General features: G+C 42.6%; 1 protein-coding gene across 1 annotated transcript; it reads left to right on the top strand.

Annotated features, from left to right (window-relative positions):
- The first annotated feature begins 437 nt into the window (after window positions 1–437).
- On the top strand, window positions 438–26,422 carry Cd80 (CD80 molecule). The gene is made up of 6 exons (XM_090345794.1): window positions 438–692; window positions 12,459–12,776; window positions 17,099–17,380; window positions 22,839–22,937; window positions 24,229–24,325; window positions 25,087–26,422. Exons 1-5 carry the CDS (start codon window positions 593–595, stop codon window positions 24,303–24,305), a joined length of 876 nt encoding a protein of 291 aa, XP_090201920.1. The 5' UTR covers window positions 438–592; the 3' UTR covers window positions 24,306–24,325; window positions 25,087–26,422.
- Window positions 26,423–27,664: the final 1,242 nt, after the last annotated feature.

Consider the following 27,664-nt stretch of genomic DNA (forward strand, 5'->3'; position numbering starts at 1 on the left):
TGGAGGTTTGCTTTTGAAACAGTCATATTGGATTATCTAGTCTAGTCTCACACTGCTGGACAGAAGTGGTCCTCTTACCTCAGCCTTTCAAGTGCTGGGAGGGCAGAGCAGAAGCCATGAATTCTCTGTGTTTCTAATAAAGTGAAGCAGTGAGTCATGTCAATAAATTGTGGTTGGTTCTTGGAACAGGCCTAGGCAAGGTCACTTCTTGGCAGTTTCTGTCCACTTTTGCTTTTTCATCATAGCCACACCCTGGTTTCAAACCTTACTGAAGAACTTCTATCTTTTAACCCACAATGTGTAGACCCTCATTCCTTAAAATTTTTTGCTAATTTCTTTTTCAGGTTGTAAGAATAAATCCACCAGTTTTAGAGACCCAAGAATATTATCTATTTCTCACCAGTGTGAAAGATTTGCAACCATTATCAGAGGACCTCGGTTTGAGACAACTGAATTGTCTTCTGTCCCTGCTACAAATGCATGGCTGAGCATTCTGATACCTTCTTCTACCTGCTTTTGTGAGCCTAGGAGGTGCTCAGATCCTGGGATATACATTGTCATCTTGTGTTCTTCATCCTAAGCCTCTGAAGCCATGGCTCACTCAGTGAGCTGGGAAACATCACGACCCAAGTGTCTATACTTCTGGCTTTTTATGGTCGGGATGCTGGCTTGTATTTTTCACATCTCTTCAGGTAAGCAACTTTCAGGAACTTCACTTTGTCCTGAGTTGAGATTTCTGGGGCAAAAAGAAATCCTCTGCACATCTCTGTGCCATATCCCTGTGATCCCTCCTGGCTATCCTGTGAGCTGAAATGTCTTTCAAGGATGCTTCCAGATCAGTTCAGGACTAAGAAAGCTGTGGTCTAAGTTTATTCATCTAGCTCAAAGAGTATAAAAGCTACAAATAGGAATCACCATTTTGAATCACTAACTCCCATTTCCTGGGTGGAGAGCAGTAAATGTTTCTGTCCTTCATTTCTCCTTACTTCATACTATCCTATTATACCAAATAACTTAGCCTGTTGTATTATAATAATCTTGGCCAATACTTAAAAAGAGAGACATTCACAGACAGGCATAAAGGAAAGGAGCAAGGAAAGGAAGGAGGAAGGAAAGAAGGGAGGGAGAGAAGGAAAAAGGGAGGGAGGCAGAAAAGAAAGAAGAATCTAAGAAAGGAAGTGTGGGGAGAAGCTGGGAGCTGGTGGCTCACACTTGTCGTCCTAGCTACTCAGGAGGCTGAGATCTGAGGATTGTGGTTCAAAGCCAGCCCAGCAGGAAAGACTGTGATACAGCTATTTCCAATAACCACCAGAAAACTGGAACTGGAATTGTGGCTCAAAGTGATAGAATGCTAGCCTAGAGCAAAAAGAGCTCAGGGAGAGCTCAGGCCCTGAGTTGAAGCTGCATGACCAATAACAAAAACAAAAAAGATGGTAAGGAAAGAGAGAAAAAAGAAGCTCAAGGCAACAGAAAATTAGTGGTAACACAGAAAGTTAGTGACCAGGCTAACCCAAGAACCCAAACTTTAGAGGAAGGGGTGAGACATTATTTGAACAAAATTGTGAAGGATGGCTTAGAGCTATGGCCTCTTCCAAGAATAATGTATGTTCATGTTCATGTCTGGAGGGGCCAAGGGGAGTTGGTCTTGGGGTCTAGACTACATTTCTGTGGTATAATGGTGATGTGTTTTGCCTCTAAAATGTTACAATGATTTTTTTCTTTTTTTGGCGGGGTATGGAGAAGATAATTGAGTAATGCAATCTTTTTTGTTTGTTTGTTTGTTTATCATGGGGCTTGACCTGGGTGCTGTCCGTGAGTTCTTCAGCTCAAGGCTACCGCTCTACTCCTTGAGTCACAGCACCCCTTCCAGTTTTTTAGTGGTTAAGAAAAGTCTCACCGACTTTAGTATCCAAGCTGGCCTTGAACCTCAGCTCTCAGCCTCCTGAGTAGCTAGGATTATAGGTGTGAGTCACCACGCTGGGGTCTTTTCTTAATTTTTTTTTTAATTATGCTGTACTGGGGCTTGAATTCAAGGTGTTAAGCTCTTTTTCACATGAGACAGGCCTTCTAGCTCTTGAGTCACACCTCTACTTTTTGGGCTTTTTGCTGGTTAATTAGAGATAAGTATTTCATACACCTTTCTTTCCTTCTCTCTTTCTTTCTTTCCTTTCTTCCTTTCTTTCTTTCTTTCCTTTCTTCCTTTCTTTCTTTCTTTCTTTCTTTCTTTCTTTCTTTCTTTCTTTCTTTCTTTCTTTCTTTCTTTCTTTCTTTCTTCTTTTCTTTCTTTCTTGTGCCAGTCCTGGGCCTTAAACTGAGGGCCCGGGCACTGTCCTTGGACACTCTACCACTTGGGCTACAGTGCCATTGCCGGCTTTTTCTGTCTATGTGGTACCAAGAATCAAACTCAGGGCTACATGCATGCTAGGCAAGCACTCTACCACTAGGCCACACCCCCAGCTCCTTTCATGAACTTTTTTATTCCAGTCCTGAGGCTTGAACTCAGGGCCTGAGCACTGTCCTTTGGCTTTCTCAAGGCTAGAGCTCTACCCCTCAGCCACAGCACCATTTCTGGCTTTTTCTATGTATGTGGTACTGAGGAATTGAACCTGGGTCTTCATAAAAGTACTCTACCACTAGGTCAAACTCCCGGCCCCTCTCTAGAGTTTTCTATCTGACTTTTCTTGAAACCACAATCCTCAGATCTCAGCTTTTTCAGATCTCAGTTTCCTGAGTAGCTGAGATCATAGCTGTGAGCACCAATGCTGGTCAAATCTTCTTAATGTTAAATCTTTCTTTTTCATATGTTATGGGTACTGACACCCTTTGTCCACACTGGCATATGATAATAAGTAGTTTCAGATTCATCCCTATCATATTTATAGTTATTCTTTTTTTTACTTTTATCTTATTTCTTTTTTGAGACAAGGAGGGTCTCGCTACGTAGCTCAATCTGACCTTCAACCTACTATCTTCCTGTCTCAGTCTCTGGAATACTGGGATTACAGGCATGCACTACTATGTCCAGCTAATTTCAGCTGTTTTTAATAGCTACATAAGTATTACATATGTGCCCCACAAAGAGTACATCTCATAAATGAAGAGAAAACTTGGGTGTCAATGTGGTTATCCCATCTGCCAAGAGCCATCCAAACTGCTCACTTAAGCCCAGAGTATCTAAGTATGAAAGACAGGGAAAAATATGAGAAAAGAAACCAGCAGCCCCAAGATTCGCTCCAACATGATGGTAATTGTAACTTCTGTGACTCAAGTTACAAAACCTGCTACCTTACCCTACTGCAGAACCAAGAGAACCAAGAATGCTTTTAGTTTTGCAGTGGACACATCAGATTTTTGTATGTGTGTAATATTGAAGCTTAAACTCTGGGCCTCTTGTTCCTGCTCAGCTTTTCCTGCACATAGCTGGTGTTCTACCACTTGAACCATGCCTCCACTTCCAGCTTTTTTTTACTGGTTTAATTAAAGATAAGACTCTGACCTAGCCTGGCTTGGAGGCTCACACCAGTAATTCTAGGAGACTGATGGATATCAATTCTAAGCTTTAAAGACCAGGAGATTCTAATCTCCAGTTAATCACTAAAAAAACAGGAAGTAAGAGTGGGGCTGTGGCTCTCGGGCCTTGAGCTGAAGAGCAACAACCCCAGGCCCAGAGTTCAAGCTCCACAACCAACCAAAAAAAAAGAGTCTGCCCAATCTAGTTCCAAACCACAATTCTCAGATCCCAACCTTCTGAGTAGGTAGGATTATTGATTGGAGCCACTGGTACCCAGACCCACACAGCAGATTTTGTGTAGATTTGACAGTAATAGTACATGTCCAACTACCACAAAGTTGCATATTTCTTCTGAGAAGTTGTGGATGTACACGCAAAGTCTTCTGGAGGAATTTAATCATGAGCTTAAACTTGGAAATAAGAAGTGATAAGGAAGAATACGAAGGAGATGTGGGGGGGAAAAAAGGGAGAAATAAGGGTGGTAGGAAAGAATACTAAGAAAAGAGAGAGAAAGAAAAAAAATAAACTGACTGTAACTGTATCAGAAAAATTAAAATCAGAAGTAAACTGAAGGAGCAGTCAGGAATTTAGCTTAGTGGTAGAGTGCTTGCATGGCATGCATGAAGACCAGGGTTTGATTCCTCTGTACCACATATACAGAAAAAAGCCAAAAATGGTGCTGTGGCTCAAGTGGTCAAGCCCCAGCTTTGAAAAAGCCCAAAGACTATACTCAGGCCCTGAGTTCAAGCCTCAGGATTGGCAAAAAAAAAAAAAGTAAACTGAAGGAAATGGTCTTTGAACAAAGGGGAAAAAACAAAACAAAACAAAAAAAACCTTGTTATATAGCTACATCTCATTTCCATGAGCCCCTTGGATTTAAATATGCACTTTGCACCATGAAGGTAGAGCCTGGAATTCCTACTTGTAGAATGGTTGGCATATATTACTTGGAGAAACTAAACATTAACTAACATAAAAATGAAGTACAGTGAAGTGCTGGGACCCAACTGCAAAAGCCCAAGATCTGGGAAGAGAAGGGCTGGGCTGGGCTGGAGTAGATAGAGAATGAGCTGGGGGTATGGGGAGGATGGGAATGGAGAGAGGAGTTGAGTTAGGACAACAACCTGAACAGAGAAGGTAAAGAAAAAAAAAGTCAATTCATCCAATATGGAGCAGCTCCTACATACAAGATACTTTTCTTAGTCTTGGGGAAAAATTACAAGGAAAATGAATATGGCTTTTGCCTGGCACTGGTGGCTCATGAATAGAATCCTAGCTACTTAGGAGGCTGAGATCTGAGGATCACGATTCAAAGCCAGTGAGGCGAGAGTCCATGAGACTCTTATCTCCAGTTAACCTCCAAAAAGCTGCAAGTAAAGCTGTGGCTCAAGTGGTAGAACACTATCCTTGAGCAAAAAGCTAAATGGCTTGTGGTCCATGATCAGAAATCTAAATGTTATGAGCAGAGCATTAAAAGAATCCATGGAAGAGTCTTAGGCAGAGACAGCCCAGGGTCCCTCAGGACTGTGCACATTTGATGCATGCATGCCAATCACCTCGGGGCTGTTGAACCAAGTTTCTAGCATGGGGGATTTTTTAGAGAAGTGAAACTCATTTGCATAATACAGCAATGATGGGTATGTTGCACATTTTTCAAATCTATAGAACATTCACCACCAAGTGCACTCAAAAAAAAAAAAAAGAGTGCACTCTAAGTAAACTATGGACTTTGGGTAACAATGATGCAATCAAATTTAACCTAAAACTGCCCTGGGAAACAAAGTCTCTCTCCACCCGCCCACCTCCTGCAATACTAAGTACTGAATTTTGCATGTTATTTTTCAGATAGGATCTTGCTTCCTACCTGGGCAGGTGTCTGGGCCTGATACACCTAGGTTAGGCTTCTTGGTGGGTGAGATAACAGTTACATACCACAATGTCTAACTCTTCCTTTGGAGAGGGTCATGCAAACTCCTTTCTTTTTGTTTTTATTGTAATTAATAGAAAGCTTACACTTATATTCGCCAGATAGAAGGTGCATTACTTCACACACCTTGATACATACCCCTCCTCATGTTTTTGTCCCCATTTCCCTCCCCTACCCCCTCCCCTCATCTTGTTTTCTCCCCTTCCCTTTCCTATTTCAAATAAACAAAGTTATATACAGTATACCAGGTAACAAGGTAAGATACTATAACAATATGAGAATAACCAAGGGAAAACGAAGGAGACGAGAAATAACATAGTTCATTAAAAACAACAGTCACATATTATATGGCTCTTGTTTCCATATCCTGGAGGTCCTTTCATTTAGCCTCATCCTATATGGCTTTATGTATCTAGGTTTTGAGCTATTGTAATCCTCTGCTAGGAGAGTCCTAGGTTTGTACGAACTATTACAAATGAGGGAAACCATTCAGCCTATGTTCCTTTGAGTCTAGCTTACTTCACTTAATATAAATTTTTCCCAGTCTTACCATTTCCTTACAAATGGGGCAATGTCATTCTTTCTGATGGCAGTGTGTATAAATACCACATCTTCTTGATCCAATCATCTACTGAGGAGCATCTTGATTGGTTCTATATCTTTGCTATGGTAAATAGTGCTGCAGTGAACATTGTTGTGCTAGTAGATTTAGTATGTTCTTGTTTTTGGACAATTGGGTAAATGTCAAGTAGTGGAATTGCTGGGTCATAGGGGAGTTCTATGTTTAGTCTATTGAGGAACTGCCATACTGCTTTCCATAGTGGTTGAATGAGTTTGCACTCCCACCAGCAGTGTAGTAGTGATCCCTCCTGGCCACATTCCTGCCAGCATCTGTTATTATTAGATTTCTTGATAATGGCCATTCTAACTGGAGTGAGGTGGAATCTTAGAGTTGCATGCAAACTCTTTTCTGTCCACATGGCTAGGATTGCAAGCATAAGCCAATAGCACCCAGCAAGTCCTTTTTTTAATTTCCCCCCTTTTCCCCCTTTTCCCTCTTTTTTTAAAAATTTGATCTTAAATGTTGTGTTTGCATAGGTGGGTCTGGAATGAGGTCTGAGATTCTGCATTTCTAATAGGTACCTTGGTGATATTTGAGTAGTGAGCCTGTGAATAACATTACAAAAAAAAGCACCAGTGGCTCATAACCACTAGTATCTTAGCTACTCATCAGGCAGAGGTCTGAAGATCAATGTTCAAAGCTAGTCAGGTCAGCAAAGTCCATTGGCTTGAAGAGTCTTATCTGCAATTAGCCAGTAAGAACTAGCCAGAAATGAAGCTGTGCTCAAGTGGTAGAGCTCCAGTTTTCACACCTTGAGTTCAAGCCCTCATATGGGCTGGATGAGCATGGATGTGAGTGGTCTCTGCCTATGACAAGATAGAATGACTAGAGTGAAAAGAAACCATGGAGGGCTCTGGTTGAGAGCTGGGGAAGAGCCATACAGGTCCCTCCTTTCCTGTCCTGGATTGGGAAGTCCCCACATTGACACTTTCTCTTCCCAGCAATGGACTTCTAGGGCAGATGACCATCTCCTGAGCAAGGTGGCTGTCCGTCTGGTCCCTCGGGTTTTTGGCATGCCCTGAGTGGCACAAACACCTGGCTATGAACTGCAGAAATAGGTGGCTCTCAGGCAGACAATAGAATAGGGCTGTTGTCAGAGAGAGCCACAAAAGCTACTCTTCCTTCAACACTAGAGGACTTTATGGAAGATTCTAAGAGAGGCCGAAAGGCATTCCACAAGAGGCAGCCAGGAATTCTGACACATTCTGAGAAACACAGATTTAGAGAGAGGGCAGAGGGCTATTACGAGAGAACTCCTCCACACCCATATTACTCTCAGGATGCTGCTGGACACAGGGTCCCTTTTTTCTTTTAATGCCAGTCCCGAGGCTTGAACTCAGGGCCTGAGCACTGTCCTTGGACCTTCTCAAAGCCAGAGCTCTACCAACTTGAACCACAGCATCATTTCCAGCCTTTTCTATGTATGTGATACCATGGAATCAAACCCAGGCCTTCATGCATGCTAGGCAAACACCGGGCCCCAACCAAGGGATGGGAGTTACCATGGTAACCATGATAATAGCTGTTCGAGACTGCACATTTGAAAAACTGCAAATACTATTTATGAAAAAGAGTAGAAACATAGGGATTCAATTTATAGAGTATGTAAGCTAGTCTAAATAGGAGGGAAAGTTGGAGCCATGTGTTGCTGGGCACCCAACCCAGCCCAAGCCAACACCAGCCCTCCCAGTGTGGTTTACTTGTTGGAAAGCTTAGAAAAGGGTCCCCAAATGTTACAACCACAAAAAAATGGGGATGAATGTATAAACATCAACAGTAAAATCTCCACATAGTAGGATAACAGATATTTATGCTGTTTTTACTCTTCATTCTTTCTTAAAAAAAAGTTTTTTTCAAAGCCAGACGCAATGGCTCACACCTGTAATCCTAGCTACTCAGGAGGCTGAGATCTGAGGATCAAGGTTCAAAGCCAGCCCAGAGACTCTTATCTCCAGTTAACCCCTAGAAAATGGGAAGTGGGGCTTGGCTCAAGGGTAGGGTGGTAATCTTGAGCTGAAGAGCTCAGGGACAGCACCCAGGCTGAGTTCAAGCCCCATGACCCACAGAAAAAAAATTTTTTCAGTCTTGGGGCTTGAACTCTGGGCCTGGGCACCATACCTAAGCTTTGCAGCTCAAGGCTAGTGCTCTACCACTTGAGCCATAGCACCACTTCCAGGTTTCCGGTGGTTAATTGGAGATGAGAGTCTCATGGACTTTCATGACCAGGCTGGCTTTGAACCATGATCCTCAGATCTCAGGATTACAGGTGTGAGCCACTGGCACCCAGCTCTTTTTAAATTTAATGTTCTTTTTCTCATAGTCCTGAAAAATGTCTATTTAACAAACACAATTAATTGGTGTATGCCACACCACTTGATAGATTTTGTACTGCTGTACCCAGGTCAGTTATTTATTTGTTTATTTAATAGACTTAATGCTGGTATTGGGGCTTGAACTCAAAGCCTGCATGCATTCTCTTGGCTTTTTTGCTCAAGGCTAGCACTCTACCTCTTGAGCCCTGCTCCACTTCTGGCTTTTCTTCTCTTTTTTTTTCTCATGGCTAATTGGAGATAAGAACCTTACAGATTTTCCTATCTGGGTTGGCTTTGAACTTCAGTCCTTGGATCTTAGCCTCCTCATAAGCTAAGATCATAGCTGTAAGCACCAAGGCCTGATTTTTTTTAAGCTATGCATTAAATTGTTTTACTATTTTTATTATACCTTACACCTTTCCCTGGATATTTTGTCATGCCACAAGTCACCATTTTAATATTTTTTAGAATTAATTAATGAATTTATTTATAAATTCATTTTTGCAATTCTTGGGTTAAACTCAGGTTGAACTAAGGTTAGACAGGCACTTTAACATTTAAGCCATGTCCCCAACCCCAAACTCACTATTATAAAATGTAAGCTTCCAAGTGTTTTGTGGGCTTTCTTTCACCATTTTATGATTCCATCACCACTATCTAATTTCATCACCCCATACAAGGAACCCTGTGCACCTTAGCACCTCCCTCCCTTCATGTCCTGGTAAGCTCTAATCTACTTTGCATTGCTATAAATTTTCCTATTGTTGACATCTCTTACAAACTGAGCCATACAGCATGTGGTGTTTGGTGTTTGATTCTTTCACTTAGCATTGTGTACTCTGGATTCATCTGTGATAAGCATGTATCAGGACTTCATTGTTTTTTAAATCATAATATTCTGCTGTAGATGGAGTTCATTTGCCAGTACCAGGGAGTGATTGTTGCATTTACTGGTTAAGAGCATGTTGATTTGTCCCCGAGTGGGTGGGGGAGGTGCTAGGGGCTGGGGTGAACACTTCTGAGTGTCCCCGATATGCCATATACAGGGATAAGGTAGCCACATTACCCAGAACAAGTGAACAGAGTTTCTTCCCAGCCTTGCCTTCTCTCCTAGCCTCTGTCCCTATCTGACTAATACTATCTACAAGTCTTGGACCCCCTTTTCCCCACCAAGTGAAATAGTACAAGGCAGGAAAAATGGGAGCAAAAGTAATGTTTATTTGAAAGTGAGAGTAAGATGCCAGGTAAACTGAAGATGGCCTTGAGACTACTAGAACCTTTGGCTGGGAGAGCCACTTGTGCTTTATAAGTTCCTGTCTACTCATTTCACAGGCAGGGAGGAGGGGTTGGAGAACACAGACTTCTCACAGCAAGAAGTAGGACCCAGAAATGCTCATAGGCCCCCCTTTTCTATCCTTTTGGGTGAGTCTCAGCTATTCTAGTATGTGATTGAGTCATTGTCCCACGTCACTGTAAAAGAAGACACCTGTCCCCTGCACAAGTATGCTCCAGGCTTGCCAGGAGCGTGGCTTCCATCAGGGCCACACTCTCTCCCACTGAGGGTCTTCAGGTAGAGGAAGGAAGGGGCTTGATCTCCACTGCGTGTTGTTTCTCCCTTTCTGCCTTTCCCGTTTTTTTGTTTGTTTGTTTGTTTGGTTGGTTGGTTGGTATTTTTTTTCCTGTTCTTGTACTCAGGGACCGAGTGCTAACCTTGAGCTTCTTTTACTCAAAGTTAACACATTATCACTTGAGCTACAGCTCTATTTCTGGCTTTTTAATTTATTTGTAGTTTTGTTTGCTTGGTGGTTTATGGAAAATAAGAGTCTCACTGACTTTTCCGACCCAGCTGTCTGAACTGTGCTCAGTCTCCTGAGCAGCTAGGCTTACCGGCATGAGCCCCCAGCATCTGGCTTGCCTCTCCTCTTGACTGTTAATGGGTAACAATGTCCTAACAGATACCTCAGCCCAGCTTTGATACTCATCTCAGCCCAGACAGTCATCTTCATCTCATCCTGGGTGTGGGTTCACGAAGCAGGTTGTGGTACTTGCTCTAAAACCCTGTAGAATGTCTTGAAATTAGCAAAACACCTGTCCCTAGTGGCCTATGACCATTGTGATAATTACATAATTACATTCAGGAAGGCAGTATACCCACTTCACAGAAATACTAACCAGTGCCAAAAGAGGTGAACCAACTTGTTCTCATCTGTAATGTGGATAGAACTAGAGCCCATCTCCCAAATGCCTTAGCCAAACATCTCCAGCAAGTATTTACTGGCACCAGGACTTATTCTAGAGACTTGAGATGTGACAATGAGCAAAACAGACATGGCCCTTGGACCCATGATATTTAGATGTCCCATGTGTAGAAGTACACCCTCCTGCGAGGAGACTACAGACCGATGAGGCTAGTGGAGGATACTGTGAAGACATCTGAGAAGGGAAGACGAGGCCACATGGATACAGGGAAAAGATTCTGACTCCTCGAATGTCGGTTGAAGGGCTGTGTCTTCTAATCCTCACCCCTGCCCTGTAGTGTTGCAATGCCCATTTGTAAAATGGCCTGGGTAACAAGCTCAGAAAAGAAATGAGGTGTTAGACATTCACACAGCGGTTTCAGGAAACAGACTTCCCTCCAGAGCCTCCGACACAGCCAACCCTCTTCAGCAGCATCCTCATTATTCTACATGACATATGTGCTGTCTTTCCATGGGAGCTGGGCTCCTGTGGAAATTTCCAAGTAGCCCGGAACATCTTTTGGTTCCTCTTTCCAGTCTGGTTCTTCCTCAGCCCCTGGGTTGGGGAGACGAGGCCCTCTCTCAGATAGGAATTCAGAGAAGCCCAGTGATGATGCATCCTGACCTTTAGTGACACCCACACCTCTCCTCAGATGGCCGAGCAAAAACTCCTTAGGAATTGTCATTGAGATAATAAGACTTCACTTTTAGTTATGGTTTCCGTCTTACTGCTCTCATCACTTAGCAGAATTAGAAATGCTGGATTCTTTTGAGACAGGAACTAGCAGTGCTGGTAGATAAGGAGTAGTAGACTCCACCACTTGGGGCCCCAGGTGGATGAGCTGCTTTTTGTCATAGAGACTGGGCCATAGCAAGAACAGGGTCTTATATTTCGGACTGAACTCCTGAGCAAGACAAAGAAGGAGGAGGAGGAAGAAGAGGAGGAAGAGGAGGAGGAGGAAGAGAGGGGGAGGGGGAGGGGAGGAGGAGAGGGAGGAGGAAGTGGAAGAGGAAGAGGAGGAGGAAGAGGAGGAGGCGGCGGCAGCGGCAGCAGCAGCAGCAAAGGGTAAAATTTGGGCAGGCAAAAAAGGAAAGAGAAGAAAAGGAAACCCATGTCCCCATATCTACCATAAAAATGAATTGTACAGTGATTCTGAGCGGGTAGATATCTACCCATTTTACAGATAAGGAAACAGATCCATGAGCAAGTGGCTGAACTGGGCCAAGAATATAAGTCTATGAGAACAGGCTTCGCTAGCATTTTCTTTTTCTTTTCATTTCTTTCCTAAAATAAACCCTTCACTATGTTGATACAGAGGTGCCTGGGACTAGTCTGTAGGACCTGGCTATGCAACTGTCCATCATCATATCTCTCCCTTCCTACCAGGGTGCTGGTGGCTCATCCCTGTAATCTTAGCTACTCAGGAAGCTGAGATCTGAGGACCTAGGTTCAAAGACAGCTTGGGCTGACAAAGCCAAGAGATTGTCATCTCTAACCAGCAAAAAGCTGGCAGTAGAGATGTAGGTCAAGTGCCAAGCCCGAGTGGGAGATTCTAAGTTCAAACAACAGTACTAACAAACTATAAAAAATAAATAAATAATGGGCCGGGAGTTTGGCCTAGTGGTAGAGTGCTTGCCTAGCATGCACGAAGACCCGGGTTTAATTCCTCGGTACCACATACTTAGAAAAAGGCAGAAGTGGTGCTGAGGCTCAAGTGGTAGAGCTCTAGCCTTGAGAAAAAAATCCAAGGACAGTGCTCAGGCCCTGAGCTCAAGCTCAGGACTGGCAAATCAATCAATCAATCAATCAATCAATCAATCAAATCTGTCCTATTTGCCTCTCCTGTAGGAACAGATAGGGTGTTCAAAGCAGTGAAAGAAATGGTAACCCTGTCCTGTGGTTACCAAATTTCCCTTAATGAACTGTCAAGAAGTCGAATCTACTGGCAAAAAAACAAGCAAGTGGTTCTGAGTATCGTGTCTGGGGATATGGAGGTGTGGCCAGCGTACAAGAACCGGACCTTCTGTGAAGTTTCTAAAAACCTCTCCCTCGTGATCCTGATGCTGCACCTGGCAGACAACGGCACCTACACCTGTGTCGTGCAGAAGAAGATGGACCAAAATTACAGGGTAGAACACCGACATTCCGTGGACCTCTCTCTCCGAGGTTGGTGGCGTTTTCAGACTCACTGGTACATTTTCAATGTCCTTAAATTAAGATGCATGTCTATTGAGTTCAACGGCACTTTTATCTTGGGGGGGGGGTCATCCTCAGTTTTTCAAAAGATTCTACTGGATTTCTCAAGACAGAAATGTCTGTGAATGTATGTTTCTCCATACATTCTATGAAGGCATGCTACTTGCCACTTCAAGTGGACCACAACTGTGTAGGGTCCTGTGATGACCTAACATGCCTTCTGCATCCTGAAGGACATGTTTGCTTTGGCAGAGTTGTACTATGACTGTGCTTGAGCCAGCAAGTTACGCCTGTGAACCCATGCAGGAAAGAGCAAAACCAATACAGGCATAATATTGACCAAGTAGTATTCAAAAATCTAGTAGCCTCTTGTTCCCACCTCCCCCAAGTCAAGAGAGCTTCTCTCTTCTTTTCTACTTACCGCTGCATTGCTAATCTTTATCTTTAAAAAGAATATTCCTATGGCTATTTTAGTCAAATAACATGTTGTATTATCTTCAAAGCAAATAGTTGTTACATATTTAAGGCTCTCATTGAGAATCATAGGGCTGGCTTTGAACCTCAATCCTCAGATCTCAGTCTCCTAAGGATTATAGGCGTGAGACCACCAGTGCCTGCTTTATTTCCTCACTCTTGAAATTCAAACTCTTTCTTTTTTTTTGCATGAAATCTAAACTTTATACTTAGTATAATATAAAGATTAGTCTTGAAAATATAGAGTATTTCAGAAGATCCTTTGTGAATTTCTCACCATCCTTCCACCCTCAATCCTTACCTACAATTTTCCTGGGGCTGCATAAAACTTAGTGGTATGCCAGAGTTCCTTATCTTCAACTAGTCTCTGTGTAGTTTATGTTCATAGTTGGAGCAAATGATTATACTATGATGTGATTTCAGGAGTACTGAGAAGCCCTGATCTTTCAAATTTTCACCAATCATTGGGTCCTGGAATTCCTTTCAGTATAAACAGATACCTTGGCTTGTTTCAACATCCCTGCTCTGCCCCAAGATCCCTGTCAAAAATAAAACTGTGCAAGCCAAAGGAGGTATCACCACAAGCACAAAATACTGTTAGTTAACTTCATTATGTTCATTGTTAGCTGATAGGATATCCCAGGAGACATAACTTCAGGATGGAAAGGATAAAGAAGGAAAACCAAGGAGAAGAGATCTACTGGCAGATTACAGTGAGGCAATCAAGGACAGATAAATAGGAGATGATGGGATTTCCAGGAGAGGTTGAGCTCAAAAGTCAGTGAAAAGAAGACAGAAAGGGCAAACTCACTTACCTTATCCAGAACCATGCAAGCCAGCTGAGTTCATTAAAGCCTTCTCAATGTTCATGTCCCACATGGGGGCAAATTTCAATTCAATACGAGGGCTTGGATCTGAGATTCTGCACTTCTACCAGGCTCTGGGAGATGCCATTGCTCAAGTGAGGACCACAGTCAGAGGCAAGGAATTAAACCAACTCTTAGTCCGTTTGAGTATCCCACTGTTCTACTTCACCAGGGAGGAGGGCTTTCCTTGGGACACGAGATTTTTAGTGCTAATCTGAGAAAATAGCTGGGCATTGGGGATTTTACACCTGTAGTCAGGCTGAGATCTAAGGAGTGCAGTTTGAAGCCAGTCCATGAAAGAAAGTCCTTGAGACTTTTATCTCCAATTTAAAAAAAAAGAAAAGAGAGAAGCAGAGCTATGACTCAAGTAGTGAAGCACTAAGTCTTGATCAGTAAAGCTCGGAGGACAGCATCCAGGTCCCTGATATTAAGATCAGGGAGGGAAAACAAACCTGAAAAAATAAATCTCTGGCAAAGGAAAGCAAGTTGGTAACTCTACATTGGTCTAAGGTTGCAACACAGCAACATTCTATCAGGATAGCAATGTATGAAAATTACTATTAAGTAGCACACTGGAGGAGTAGCTATGCTACTTAACAGATTCACATGTTTTTACCTTTCTAAAACATGTGTTCCACTCACTGATTAGTGGATGACAAAAGGACTCATTCCCTGATGAATCGGTGTTGCCCACGGGCCCTATGAATGACTAACCAAAACTCATCACCTTGTAGAAGGGATCAGAGAAAACCTGAGGCCTTTCTACCCCTAGCCAGACATGGAAAAGATGACTTGCAGTACAATCATTGGTGTTAGGGGCTTTATGCTGGTATAACTGTCTCTCAGAGGGGGCAAAAAAAAAACCAACAGAGCATAGAAATGAGCAGGAATCTAGGTCACAAGTTATTTGGATCTATTATACCAAATTAGAACACATGACATATGGATGTTATAAGAAAACTCAGGAGACCCCCCCCCAGGCCCTGGTGACTCACATGGAAATCCTGGATATTCAGAAGATTGAGATCTGGTCTGGAAGATCTTGGTTTGAAAACTATCTGGACAGAAAAGCCTGTGAAACTCCACCTCTAATTAACTAGCAAAAGTCCAGTCAGGCAGCAGAGCTCAAGTAGGAGAGTGCCAGTTGAGTAAGGATAGCATTTTTGCTGTTGGCTGCTAGTGTCCTGATCTGAACTTATGGGATAAATAAATGAATAGGAAATCATAATGCCAACTAAAAATGACTGAGAACCTGTGTTGTTTCATTTAGAAACAACACAGAATAGGTAAGGAAATGGGGGATTTCTCTTGTATTCTCTAGTCATTACCCCATGCTGTTTTAGTGTACTTTAGTATCTTACTGAGAGTAATGAAATGAAAGAGTGCCTCAAGTGCTTTTGAGAAAAGCCATCTGTCCCTTTAAGATATTTCAGAGCCAGTGTGGTGGCTCACACCTGTAATCCTAGCTATTCAGGTGGCTGAGATCTGAGGATCAAGGTTCAAAGCTAGCCCAAGCACAAAAAGACCTGGAGACTCTTATCTCCAACTAACCTCTAGAAAATGAGAAGTGGGACTTGGCTCTAGGGTAGTGTGGTAGCCTTGAGTTGAAGAGCTCAGGGACAGCACCCAGGCCTAGTTCAAGCCCCATGACCTGTCCCCCTGACACACACAAAATACATTTCAGAATAGCAAAGGAATCAATGAAGTGCAGAGGCTGAGATTAAAGGCTCTATATTGTACAGCATGGATTCAGGCTGGTATGAGTTAAATACTGCCTTTTACAAAGCAGAATGCTAAGCATGAATTTAGGGTATAGTTCATCTCAGTCAGGGAACCTGGAGGCAGGAGGAGATGTATGTAAAGTTCCTGCCAGTGTTCTGCTTCTCTAGATGGACGATAATTTCACAGATACCTTGCCGTCTACTAAGTAAATATATTAAGGAGAACAGGGCCATTGGCATAATTCAAATATCAGGAAGAAAACGAGGAGAGGAAGGAGAGGACCACAAAGACATTTCTGTGGCATCTCCGAAATTTGAATGCAAACCTTAGTTTTTCCACTTGCCAGTAATGACTTTTCTAAAGCTCAATGGTTTATAAAATGGAAATAGTATTAGACTAAATTACATGGAATGAGTGCTATTCAACCTTTTCATTTTTTTTTAACAGTCAGGGTCTCACTATGTTGCTCAGGCTGGTTCTAAACTTGTGTATTTAAGCAGTCCTTCTGCCTTAGCCTTTAATAGCTGGAACTACAGGCAAGTGTCACCATGCCAAGTTTGATATTTGACCTATTTTTATCTTTATCCGACCTTCTAGAGCTGTTGTAAAGACAAAATAAGATCATTTCCAGGCCAAACAAAGAGGAACCCAATAAATACTGTCTGTTTATCTCTTCTCCTCTTACAAATGTCTGTATTTAGTCAACTTAAACCTACTTCTTTCTCTAAATGTCTTCCTATTGTCATCTCCAGTGCCAGTGACTCATACCTATAATCCTATCTAGTCAGGAGGCTGAGTTCTGAGGATCACAGCTGAGCCAGCAGAAGCAGATAAAGCCAAAAGTCTTATCTCGATCAATCAGCAAAAAGCTGAAATTAGAAGTGTGGTTCAAGTGTCAATCACCAGCCCTGCACTGGTCAAGCAAGAGCTCAAAGCCCTGAGTTCAATAAGCCCCAGTACCAGCACCAAAGAGAGCACGTGCAAGATCCTTAGCACCACCACCACCACCATAATAATAATAGTAATAACAATAGTAAAGGATAAAAGTGTTAAAGAATTAAATCAACTTAAAGTATTTGGATTATACATAGCAGTAAGTTATAGGGAATTTCAAATTAGATATAACTTTTATCATTCTGATTAAAGCTAGGTACCTAATTATTTAAAATATGGCCCCATACCCATAGATATGAATCCACATGTAAAAATATACCCTTGTTCTTTCTTTAGCTGACTTTCCCACTCCTAGTATAACTGAATTTGGAGATCCATCTCCTGACATTAAGAGGATAACATGCTCAACCTCTGGGGGTTTCCCAAAGCCTCACCTCTCCTGGTTGGAAAATGGAGAAGACATAAAAGCCCTCAACACGACCGTTTCTCAAGATCATGAAACTAAAACATACACCATTAACAGTCAACTGGATTTCAACATGACCACTGACCACAGCTTCCTATGTTACGTCCAGTATGGAGATTTCCACGTGTCACAGAACTTCACCTGGCATGCACGTAAGCATCCTTGTCCTGGGAGTGTCTACTGTGTAGAATCGAAGAAAAAAAGAACTTGGCCAGACAAGTTTTTAGAATGGCAAATGCTGACTTTTATAATGCTATGTGCTAGAATTTATTAAGGTCACTTTACAAGATGTAACTGATTCTATTTTCTCTCTTTTATTTTGCATTTGGTTTGTTTGGGGGCTTGATTGACAGAATCTCACTTTTTAGTCCAGGCTGGCCTCAAGCTCTCAATCCTCCTGCATCAACCTCCCAAATGCTGAGAAAATAGATGCACGAGTTACTGATTTGATTTCCTTTCAGGAAATATTCTAAAACTGCCTCACCCAATCATTTATCCATTAAGCAGTCATCTTGGCAAGTAATTATTATAAGTTTTAGATTGAAAGCACTAAATTTGGCCTATTCTGTCATTCCTTTGTAACTGCTTTGGCAGTTTCTTTCAGATACTTCGTGCCCATATGCCCCATAAGGCAATTGCTTGTCTTCAGTGAGCATACTTATTAGAACAGGCAACTGTTCTGCCACAAGCACAAGGCCCTGGGTTTGACACAACTTTAATGAAGAAGTTGAATGATATTTGAAGGAATGCCTGAAATAATTCTTTTGGGTTTTTGTTGTTGTCGTTGTTGTTTTCTTTTGTCACAGTACTGGGGCTTGAACTCATGGCATCACACTCTCCCTTGTTTTTTCACTCAAGGCTGGTACTCTGCCATTTGAGCCATACCTCAATTTCTGGCTGAGATTCTGTGATAGGGCTTATCAAACCTCATCGTGGTAGAGTTTCCTTTTAGCTTCTGTAACTCCATTTTGCTCTTGTGACTCACTGTATCCCACCCATGAGAGTAAAGATATGTGTAGACATGGTCCCTTTTCTATTCCTAGGTAACAATTGTTGTAATGGGTCATAGAAATAGGTCATAGAAACATCATGGCAGCAAGTCATGCTGCCTCCCTCAATACTTGCTTTCAGCATTGTCCAAGCTTCTTTAACTTCACGCTTGGCTTGCACTTGCAGGAAAGAACCATTAGGGACTTGGCACTCCTGAGCAAATATAAGGAGGTGGGTTTTCTGCTTTTAAAAGGGCCATGAAGTATGAATGTAGCAGTAACCCCTCTATACCTCATCCTGACAATACATTTTTTCAAAAGGGGGCGGAGGGAGAAGGCAGGCACCAGTGGCTCACCCTAATCCTGGCTACTCAGGAGGCTGAGATCTGAGGATAGTGGTTCAAAGCCAGCTGGGGCATGAAAATTCATCGTCTATGAGGCTCTTATCTTTATTCAACCACCAGAAAACCAGAAGTGGTGCTGTGGCTCAAAGTGGCAAAGCGCTAGCCTTGAGCTGAGGAGCTCAGGGTCAGCACCTAGGTTCTGAGTTCAAGTCCCACGACCAACCATGAAGTCAGGCTTAGCACCGCACTTTTGGCTACCTGACTGCCCAGTGTAGTCCCAGTTTGTAATAAAGACTTTCTATTGGTTGTACTCCATGTCTGTATGGCCTCTCCAGGTGGTCTTCCCCACCATATTTCTCAGATCTCAACCTCCTCAGTAGCTAGGATGATGGGCATATGCCACCAGGGATGGTGAGGTCATTTTTTTTTAATCCCATACTTTATCTTACAGATAGAAAACTTATATAATTACCATTCCTCAAGTGGGAAAATCACCTGAAGTATAAAATGAACAAATTGGGTTTATATAACACAATTGTCACAGGAGAATTCGGACACTTGAAATAGATATCTAACTTGTGTAACTTACAGGTAGCTGCCAACTCTAATCCAAAGATTAGATCTGCACAGTGAGCAAGGGTGCACTGAGAATGATATTCGGTGGTACACAGCAAGTAGTATAAGCTATGATACAGCTTCTGTCTTCTTCCTGTCTACTGGTTGAGGAGATGTCTCAGCTGATTTACTAGTTGCCTCTATTGAATGATTTGTTATACATCTTTCAGACTTCAAGTACATTCTTTTTCTGGTTTGGGTTTTTATTTTATTTATTTATTTTTGTCAGTCATAGGGCTTGAATTCAGAGACTGGGTACTCCACCAATTTGAACCACAGCTCCATTTCCAGTTTTCTGTTGGTAAATTGGAGGAAGAATCTCAAAGACTTTCCTGCCTGGACTAGCTTTGAACCAGGATCCTTAGATCTCAATCTCCTAAGTACCAGCTTGGTTTTTATTTTTTTATTTTATTTTATGTTATTTTTTGCCAGTCCTGGGGCTTGAATTCAGGGCCTGAACACTGTCCTTGAGCTTTGTCAAGGCTAGTGCTCTACCACTAGAGCCATAGTACCACTTTGAGCTCTTTTCTGTGTGTGGTACCAGGAATCAAACTCGGGTCTTCTTGCATGCTAGGCAAGTACTCTACCAGTAGGCCAAACTCTCAGCCCTGTGGTTTTTATTTTTATTTTATTGTGTCAGAGTCTTTTAGGCCAACTGACCTCAAATTTATGACCCTTCTGCCTCAGTCTCTCCTAGTGCACTATGCTCGTCTTGGAGAGAGATTCTTTAACTATTTCCCTCAATGGGTCACAAGAAAATTGCCTTAGAAAATGAGTTCCAATATGAACTGTATTTTAATATAGGTGGGGTTTTTGTTCATTTATTTTGTTGGTCATGGGAGTTGAACTCAGGGCCTGAGTGCTGTCCCTGAGCTCTTTTGCTCAAGGCTAGCACTCTACTATTGTAAGCCACAATGCCACATCCAGTTTTCTGCTGATTAACTGGAGATGAGTCTCACAGGGACTCTGCTGCCAGAGCCAGATTTGAACCACAATCCTCAGATCTCAGCTTCCTGAGTAACTAGGATTTTAGTCATGAACCACTAGCATCCAGCTTAATATAGTTTTATTCATACTCTACAAATTCTACAAATGAGTTGGGTGTTGGTGTGTGCGCGTGTGTGTGTGTGTGTGTGTGTGTGTGTGTGTACGTGCTAGTACTGGGACTGGAAATCAGCCTGGGAGCTATCAGGCTGGTGCTCTACCATTTAAAACATAGCCCCACTTTTGGCCTTTTGGTGATTAAATGGAAATTAGAGTCTTACAAAGAGATTCCTACCCAGGCTGGGTTTGAACCTTGTCCTCAGATCTCAGCTCCCTGAGTAGCTAGGATTACAGGTGTGAATCACCAGCTCCTAAATATGACCTGGTACTTCAGAAACCAAAGAGAAACTAACTTTTCCCAGACTGGAAGTAGTAGCATCCTATGATCATATGTACTTTAGAATGAAGACTATAATAAACATGTTTAAGAACTGCTACAGCCTAGAAAACTTGAGACAGAATATGAGAAACAGCCAAAGTAAGGCAGTTGCTTCAGAAGACACAATTAATATCAAATTATTCAACAGACAGCATAGAAAGCACATGAAAGTGTCCTGGGGCAGTGAGCTCAAGGGAAACACACACTCCTAGCTCAATAATTTTGCGTGTCTCTCACTGTAATGACAAGGATGATAAGTAGATGTCCTTTGGAAAAAGGACATCCTGGCTTCAGCTTTCACCTTGTAGAGAAGTTGGCCTCCAACTGTCAAATGAGAAGCTGGAATAACAAAATCCAGAGCTCAGAAATTAGGTCAGAAATAAAGATATACAGCCAGGCGCAGTGGCTCACACCTGTAATCCTAGCTACCCATGAGTCTGAGGTCTGAAGATCAAGGTTCAAAGCCAGCCTGAACACAAAATGACCTGAGACTCTTATCTCCAGTTATCCCCTAGAAAATGGAAAGTGGGGCTTGGCTCAAGGGTAGGGTGGAAGCCTTGATCTGAAGAGCACAGGGACAACACCCAGGCCCAGGGGTAGGGTGGTAGCCTTGAGCTAAAGAGCTCAGGGACAGTGCCCAGGCCAAGTTCAAGCCCTATGGCCCACAAAAAAAAAAAAAAAAGGAAAGAAAGAAAGAAAAGAAAGAAAGATATACAAGCCTAGAAACCAAATGGCATGTTAAGTCTCAGATGGGGAGATCACCCGGGAGGAGCAAGCTATAATCAGGACCTGGAAAACAACAGTTATTTAAATGACAAGAAGAGCCTCCAGGAAAGCTGAGCACAACTAGCAGAAATAGGAAGGGGTGTGATAGGAGCCCTGGGACCAAATGGTATGGAGCTGTCCAATAAACTAAAGGACAAAATGGTCACACTTGGTCATCAGAAAAAAAAGGAGAAACAATAAGTTAGTAAAATGTTTAATATTTACTTCAAATCCATTCCAGAGAGCCATAGGAAATGGGCTGCTAACATTCCTTCTTATGTATATGTTCTTGTATTCTCTTTCTCTCTCTCTCTCTTCTCTCTCTCTCTCTCTCTCTCTCTCTCTCTCTCTCTCTCTCTCTCTCTCTCTCTCTCTCTCTCTCTCTCTCTCTCTCTCTCTTGCCCACCTGTATCTTCCTTATTTTCTCCAGGGATTGGAAGTATAGCTAGCAGGAGGGAGCTGGACCAGCTGCCATACCTTCCAGTGTGTCTCTTTTTTTGGGGGGGGCGGGGGGTCATGGGGCTTGAACTCACCCTGGGTGCTGTCCCTGAGCTCTTCTGCTCAAGGCTACCACCCTATCCCTTGAGCCAAGCCCCACTTCCCATTTTCCAGTGGATAACTGGAGATGAGTCTCAGGTCCTTTTGTGTCCAGGCTGGCTTTGAACCTTGATCTTCAGACCTCAGACTCGTGAATAGCTAGGATTACAGGTGTGAGCCACTGCGCCTGGCTCCAGCGTGTCTCTTCTAAGCCAAGCTACAACTATTTATACTTCTTTGCCAGTCTCTTCCAAAATCTACCACCCACCCCGCCACACACACACAAAATTCATTTGAAAGCAAATGTAGCTTTAGGCAACGCACGTGTGTGTGTGTGTGTGTGTGTGTGTGTGTGTGTGTGTGTGTGTGTAATATGCTAAAAGAATGGGAAAAGACATAATAGTGCTAGAGAAAGAAAAATAAGGTACATCTGGAACACGACATCAATTGAAGTCTAGTGATATCAACTAGAAAAACATCTGGGCACTAGTGACTGGTGTCAATCCTGTAATCCTAAGTACTCAAGAGGCTGAGCGCTGAGGGTTGTGGTTCAAAGCCAACTCAGGCAGAAAGTTCATGAAATTCTGATTTCCAATTAACCAGTAAAAAGCTGGAAGTGTGGAGTCATGGCCCCAGTACCTACACACACACACACACACACACACACACACACACACACACACACACACACACACACAACGTGCTATGAAAACAAGATGAATTTTAAAGTATCACTTGGACCAATTTAGCCTAGCAAATGCAAAGGTTCAAATTGTCTTTTCCATAGTCAGTATCTGCCATCTGACTATAATCATGTGCACAGAATTGCTGACGAAGTAAAACAATTGTTGTGCAAAGGACAGGTAGAAGAGGCCTGGAGAGGAATCCAGGCGACAGTACACCCATTACGGCTGACATTACTCTTTTCTCTCAGCAGCCTACAAAGAGTTACCCGACAAACAGTTCCTATGGTGGGTCGGCATTGTGGTGCTTGGAGCTATAACCATTGCGCTGATAGCTTTCCTGGCCTACAGGAGTAAGTGTGTTTTCCTACCTCTTGCAATCCCAGACTTCACCTACATGTGTCAGCATTGCTGACTTTCTAGCCTCTTCTCTTCTGAAGCAAGTCCATACTGTCTCCTTGTCCCCAGTCAGCTCTGCTTCTTCACTAGACAAACATTTCTTTAAACCCACCCCTGTTCCGTTGGTGCTTGGCACTGTCCTAAGCACTGAAGTCACAAAGATAAGAAGTCACTGCCCTTATAGAATGTTCTAGGAAGTGGCACTGTGGCTCAAAGTGGTAGAGCACTAACCTTGAGCTGAAGAGCTCAAAGGCAGTGAGTGCCCAGACCCAGAGTTCAAGCCTCACGACCAAGGACAACAAGAACGAAAAAGACATTCTGGTTTTGAATGCTAACTTTGTCCTTCTCACTAACTGATTCTCTCTGATGTTAAGGGATATTCTGATCTTTGGTTTGTAGTTGGAAGAAAGGTTGAATGTTAAGATCCATAGGAGGAGTAAAGTTGTTTTGTTTTGCTTTTTTTTTTTTTTTTTTGAGAACACAATGTAGTAATAGAGCCAATAGGCTCTCTGGCCACAAGTGGCTTTATCAGCTTCTTTAGAAGACATTGTTGGAATGGTTATTGAAAGGAAGACATTGAGGAATGGTTATTGAAAGGAAGACGTATAAGGGTATGAGACCCTCTGAGTTTAGACCTTAGGCCTGAGGCATATCCTGCCCCTCAAGCTCTGTGATTCGATGCAGAGGAACTGCCAGGCCACAGCTATGGCTGTGTTGACTCTGTAATTGAAATCATATTTGCTAAAGCAAATTAGAAGATGAGCCTCTGCTGATTTTCCAGCCTTCAGCACACATTCACTAATGTGGAAGCTCAGAGAAACTCCTTCCACTCTGCTATGAGCTCACCCTCCCTCCCCAAGGGAGGCTTGAGCCTGAGGGGCTCAAGATGTTTCTACTACAAACTACCCAGCCTCACCTTGGAGTTTGGAGCTCCTCCTCACAATCAACTAGATTCCTATGGACACGTGGAGCCAGGGAATCTTCATTCTACACTGCTGTTCTATACATGGGACACTTCAGCAGCTTCCTTGGCTTCCACTCAACAGGTGTCAGCAATACCCCTGCCACAGTTAAGATATAGTTATCTTAACTGTTTCAGCAATTAGCCAGTGTACCCCAGAGATGGGTCAGAAAAGGCCCCCTGGTTTGGGAACCACTACTGTAGGCCTAAGGCAATCTGAAGACTTGCTGAAATATATGCGCTAAGAGACTCTAATATTTTTATTGTTCATGTTTGTCTCTGAGAATGCAAGGTGACAAGGAAAAAGATAAGAACCGGAAGGAGGATATCCCAGATCTACACAGGCCCTGTGGCAGCATGAGGATGAGCGGTATGGCTGAAGTAAGCCTCCCATCGCGTTCCCCTAACCACCGGGAAATCTCATGCACAGCAGGAAGCAGTCTTGCTTTCAGGACCAAATCTGAACTTCAGTACTTGTTATCCACACATAGTTTCATCTCCCTACACTAGATGCCAGTGAGTGGAGTCTAGAACTTTAGATTTGGTCCTATAGGAGTCTACATGCAACCAGAAAATGACTATATGGAATGACTATATGATCTGGAATGTTCTTTCAAAGGAATAAATATCATTAATTTTTTTTTGTCAGTCACACTGTTAACTACGTCAACTTTGTGTTCTCTTAAGAGCTCCTAAAACAGGAGTCCAGGAGTGTGGCTTAGTGGCAGAGTGCTGCATGCATGAAGCCCTGCGTTTGATTCTTCAGTACTACATACACAGAAAAAGCTGGAAGTGGTGCTGTGTCTTAAGTGGTAGATTGCTAGCCTTGATCGGAAGAGCTCAGGGACAGCACCCAGGCCCAGAGTTCAAGTCCCATGACAGACCCAAGTGGGGGGGTGAGGGAAAGAGGGGCTGGGAATATGGCCTAGTGGTAAAGTGCTTGCCTAGCATGCATGAAGTATCACAAACAGAAAAAGTCATAAATGGCACTGTGGCTCAATTGGTAGAATGTTAGCCTTGAGCAAAAGAAGCTTAGGGACAGTGCTCAAGCTCTAACTTCAAGCTCCAGGACTGCCCCCCTTCTAAAAAAAAGGAAAATGATATTTAACATCATGTGTTTTTTTGTTCATTCTTTTCTTCAGGCATCACCTCCATTTGAAACAGACTTCTAGACACTTTAGATGATGAAGTGGGCCCCACCTTGGCCTTCAAGCACCTGTCCTGTATAAGGAGTTTCTCTACTCAGTGGCTTTGCAAAGTGTCTACAGGAATGCAGCCGGTACCATATTGACTCTGGCCTTGGTCAAGGAGGTCTAGAAACAATTCTTTGTCTGGGACTTTAGAGAATGGGTGTTCAGGAATCCAGAGTCCTGTTTGGCCCTTCCCTTCATCAGTTAAACTCTCAGCCCTGAACTGGACAGTCTGAGTGCTTTAGGAAACAGAATTTGTCTAACACCAACTGACTGTAAGAGATTTCATCCTATGTTCCTATGCACTGTTGAACACGAGATTATTTTGTTGATTTTAAAAGTCTAATTTGTAAGAAGGGTGTTGGTATGTAGGCCTATTTGAAGGTGTTGGAAATAGTGTCCTTTAGCCAGCACTTGATTTTTCATCTTCTTTGTAGTTCTCCCACTTCCACATCAGATTCAGGAGAAAACAGAACTGTCTGAGGTGAATCTCCTCTGACTCTAACACGTAAGATGAATGAACATCTTTCATACCTCAGAGTAACACATAAGTTGGAGATAGATGTTTACAGATTCACAATCTGCTATTGGACTGGCAACATCTTTAAATGGTGTTATGTTAGAAAGTTCTCATATAAGGTAGGGTTTTCTGTGTGTTCTTATTGTGTATATTCTATGCAGCACATATAGCCCTCGATTGGGCTTCCTTAGATGCCTACAAGTGGCTCTCCTACTTGAAATTTCTGGATCCTTCTTCCATCAGTGGAGAATTAGAAAGCAAAAAGTAGCCAGCCACTGTTGCTGTTGTTTTCAACTCCTCTGAAACTGGTGTCTACTACTCATAATGACTAGAGTCGATCAGGTGTAAGCTGGGCCAATGAGATGGTCTCATCTGAAAATATTTAGAGTTGAATAGGAAGAAATGACCAAACTTCTCAATGTGGCTGGCTTTTAAAAGTTTTGTTTTGATAGCTCTCATAGGGCCAACACAAAACACAGGTCTGCTTCCATATGGGTGCTCTCAGAAAAGCAACCACTATAGAAATAACTGACTCAAAATGGTAAAGTGCTAGCCATGAGCTGAAGAGTTGAGGGACGGCGCCCAGCTCTCCCCACTCCCGGCCCTCAAAAAAAAGAAAAGAAAAAGGCAATTTGCTGGCTTGTCAACTGAAACAAATATCAAACAAAACCCCCAGAAGTACCATGTTTAATCAGATTCATAATCCTTAGATGGACTGAAAAGAGATCTCAAAAAAGAATTAGGCACAAAATAGGGGAAAAAAACTAAAGGAATATTTACTAAATTCAAATAAATTATATTAAATTATTACTTCATTGATAATGTTTTTTAAAGTTACTTTTATTTTCTGTTAATTTCATGATATGAATAAAATTATTTTTAAAGCAACTCCCTGGTTTTATTATTTCTAATTGACAGACTTCACCTATGTGTGATTGTGATGCTATGTGCCAGAGCACACATTACACAAAAGGCTTGTTAAAAAAAACTGCTGTGATCTGAAAGGTGTGAGTTTTCCCAGCCAGCCAGCAACCATGTACAGTAGATACTGAGTCTGACACTGCTTACCGAGAGGTAGCATCAGAGATCAGGAAATTCAGGTTCTATTAGTTTGCTTAAGCAGCCTTTAGAACTCAAGAGAAACACTTGCATTTGCTAGTTTATGGCAAGAAACACTGCTAAAGTACAAAGGCGGAGGTGCATAGGGAGGGTGAGGTATGGCCAAAACGGTGTAGAATGCTCCCTGGTACACCATCTGCCTAAGAACTTCATGTTAACTCATCCACAAGTTCCCCAAAGCCTGAATGTTTGGGGTTCATGAAGGCTTCATGTACATGACCTTGGCCATTGGAGACCAGCCCAGCCTTCAGTTCTCTCCTCTCTTGTGGGGTGGGTCTTGAGTTCTGCTTTGAGATTTCCAGTGTCTCAGTTCCCAAGTGGCTGCCAGACACCCTTTAGCTCATACAAAAAGACACTCATTTCAGGTATCCACAAGGACTATAGAAATTGCATATCAAATGTGTATTTTGCAGTCTCACAATTTCATTTAATCTCTATTTTCAAGTAGATGCTATTTCACTGGACAGGTGAAAACACTGAGACAAAATCTGATGGCCTGGGGATGTGACTCAATGTATGCTCCCTAGCATGTGCCAAAACCCTGGGTTGATCCTTAGTATGGCAAAATGGCTTTGCCATTGGGCACATGATTGCTGAGCCATTAGCCTGAGAAGGGAAGCCAGGTTTCTGGAGATCATGGATTTAGCTAGTACATGATGCTGCTCCACATACCTTGTTCTGTGCAACAGTAGTATAGGAGAGGGATCCAACACCAAAATAAAAGCCAGCAGTTTTACACCCGTTGGTATAGAAGTCCTGCCTTAGCCACGGAGGATACTTCCAAGACCCACCAGTGATGCCTGAAGCCTTGGTATTGCTAGATCATAGTCAAGAACTCTTTTTTACAAATAAAAGCAAAATGAGGATTCGCTACTACAAGCACTTGACCTA

The sequence above is a fragment of the Megascapheus bottae genome, chromosome 1 (assembly GCF_031878675.1).
Source record: "Megascapheus bottae isolate mThoBot1 chromosome 1, mThoBot2.hap1, whole genome shotgun sequence".
Taxonomy (NCBI): domain Eukaryota; kingdom Metazoa; phylum Chordata; class Mammalia; order Rodentia; family Geomyidae; genus Megascapheus; species Megascapheus bottae.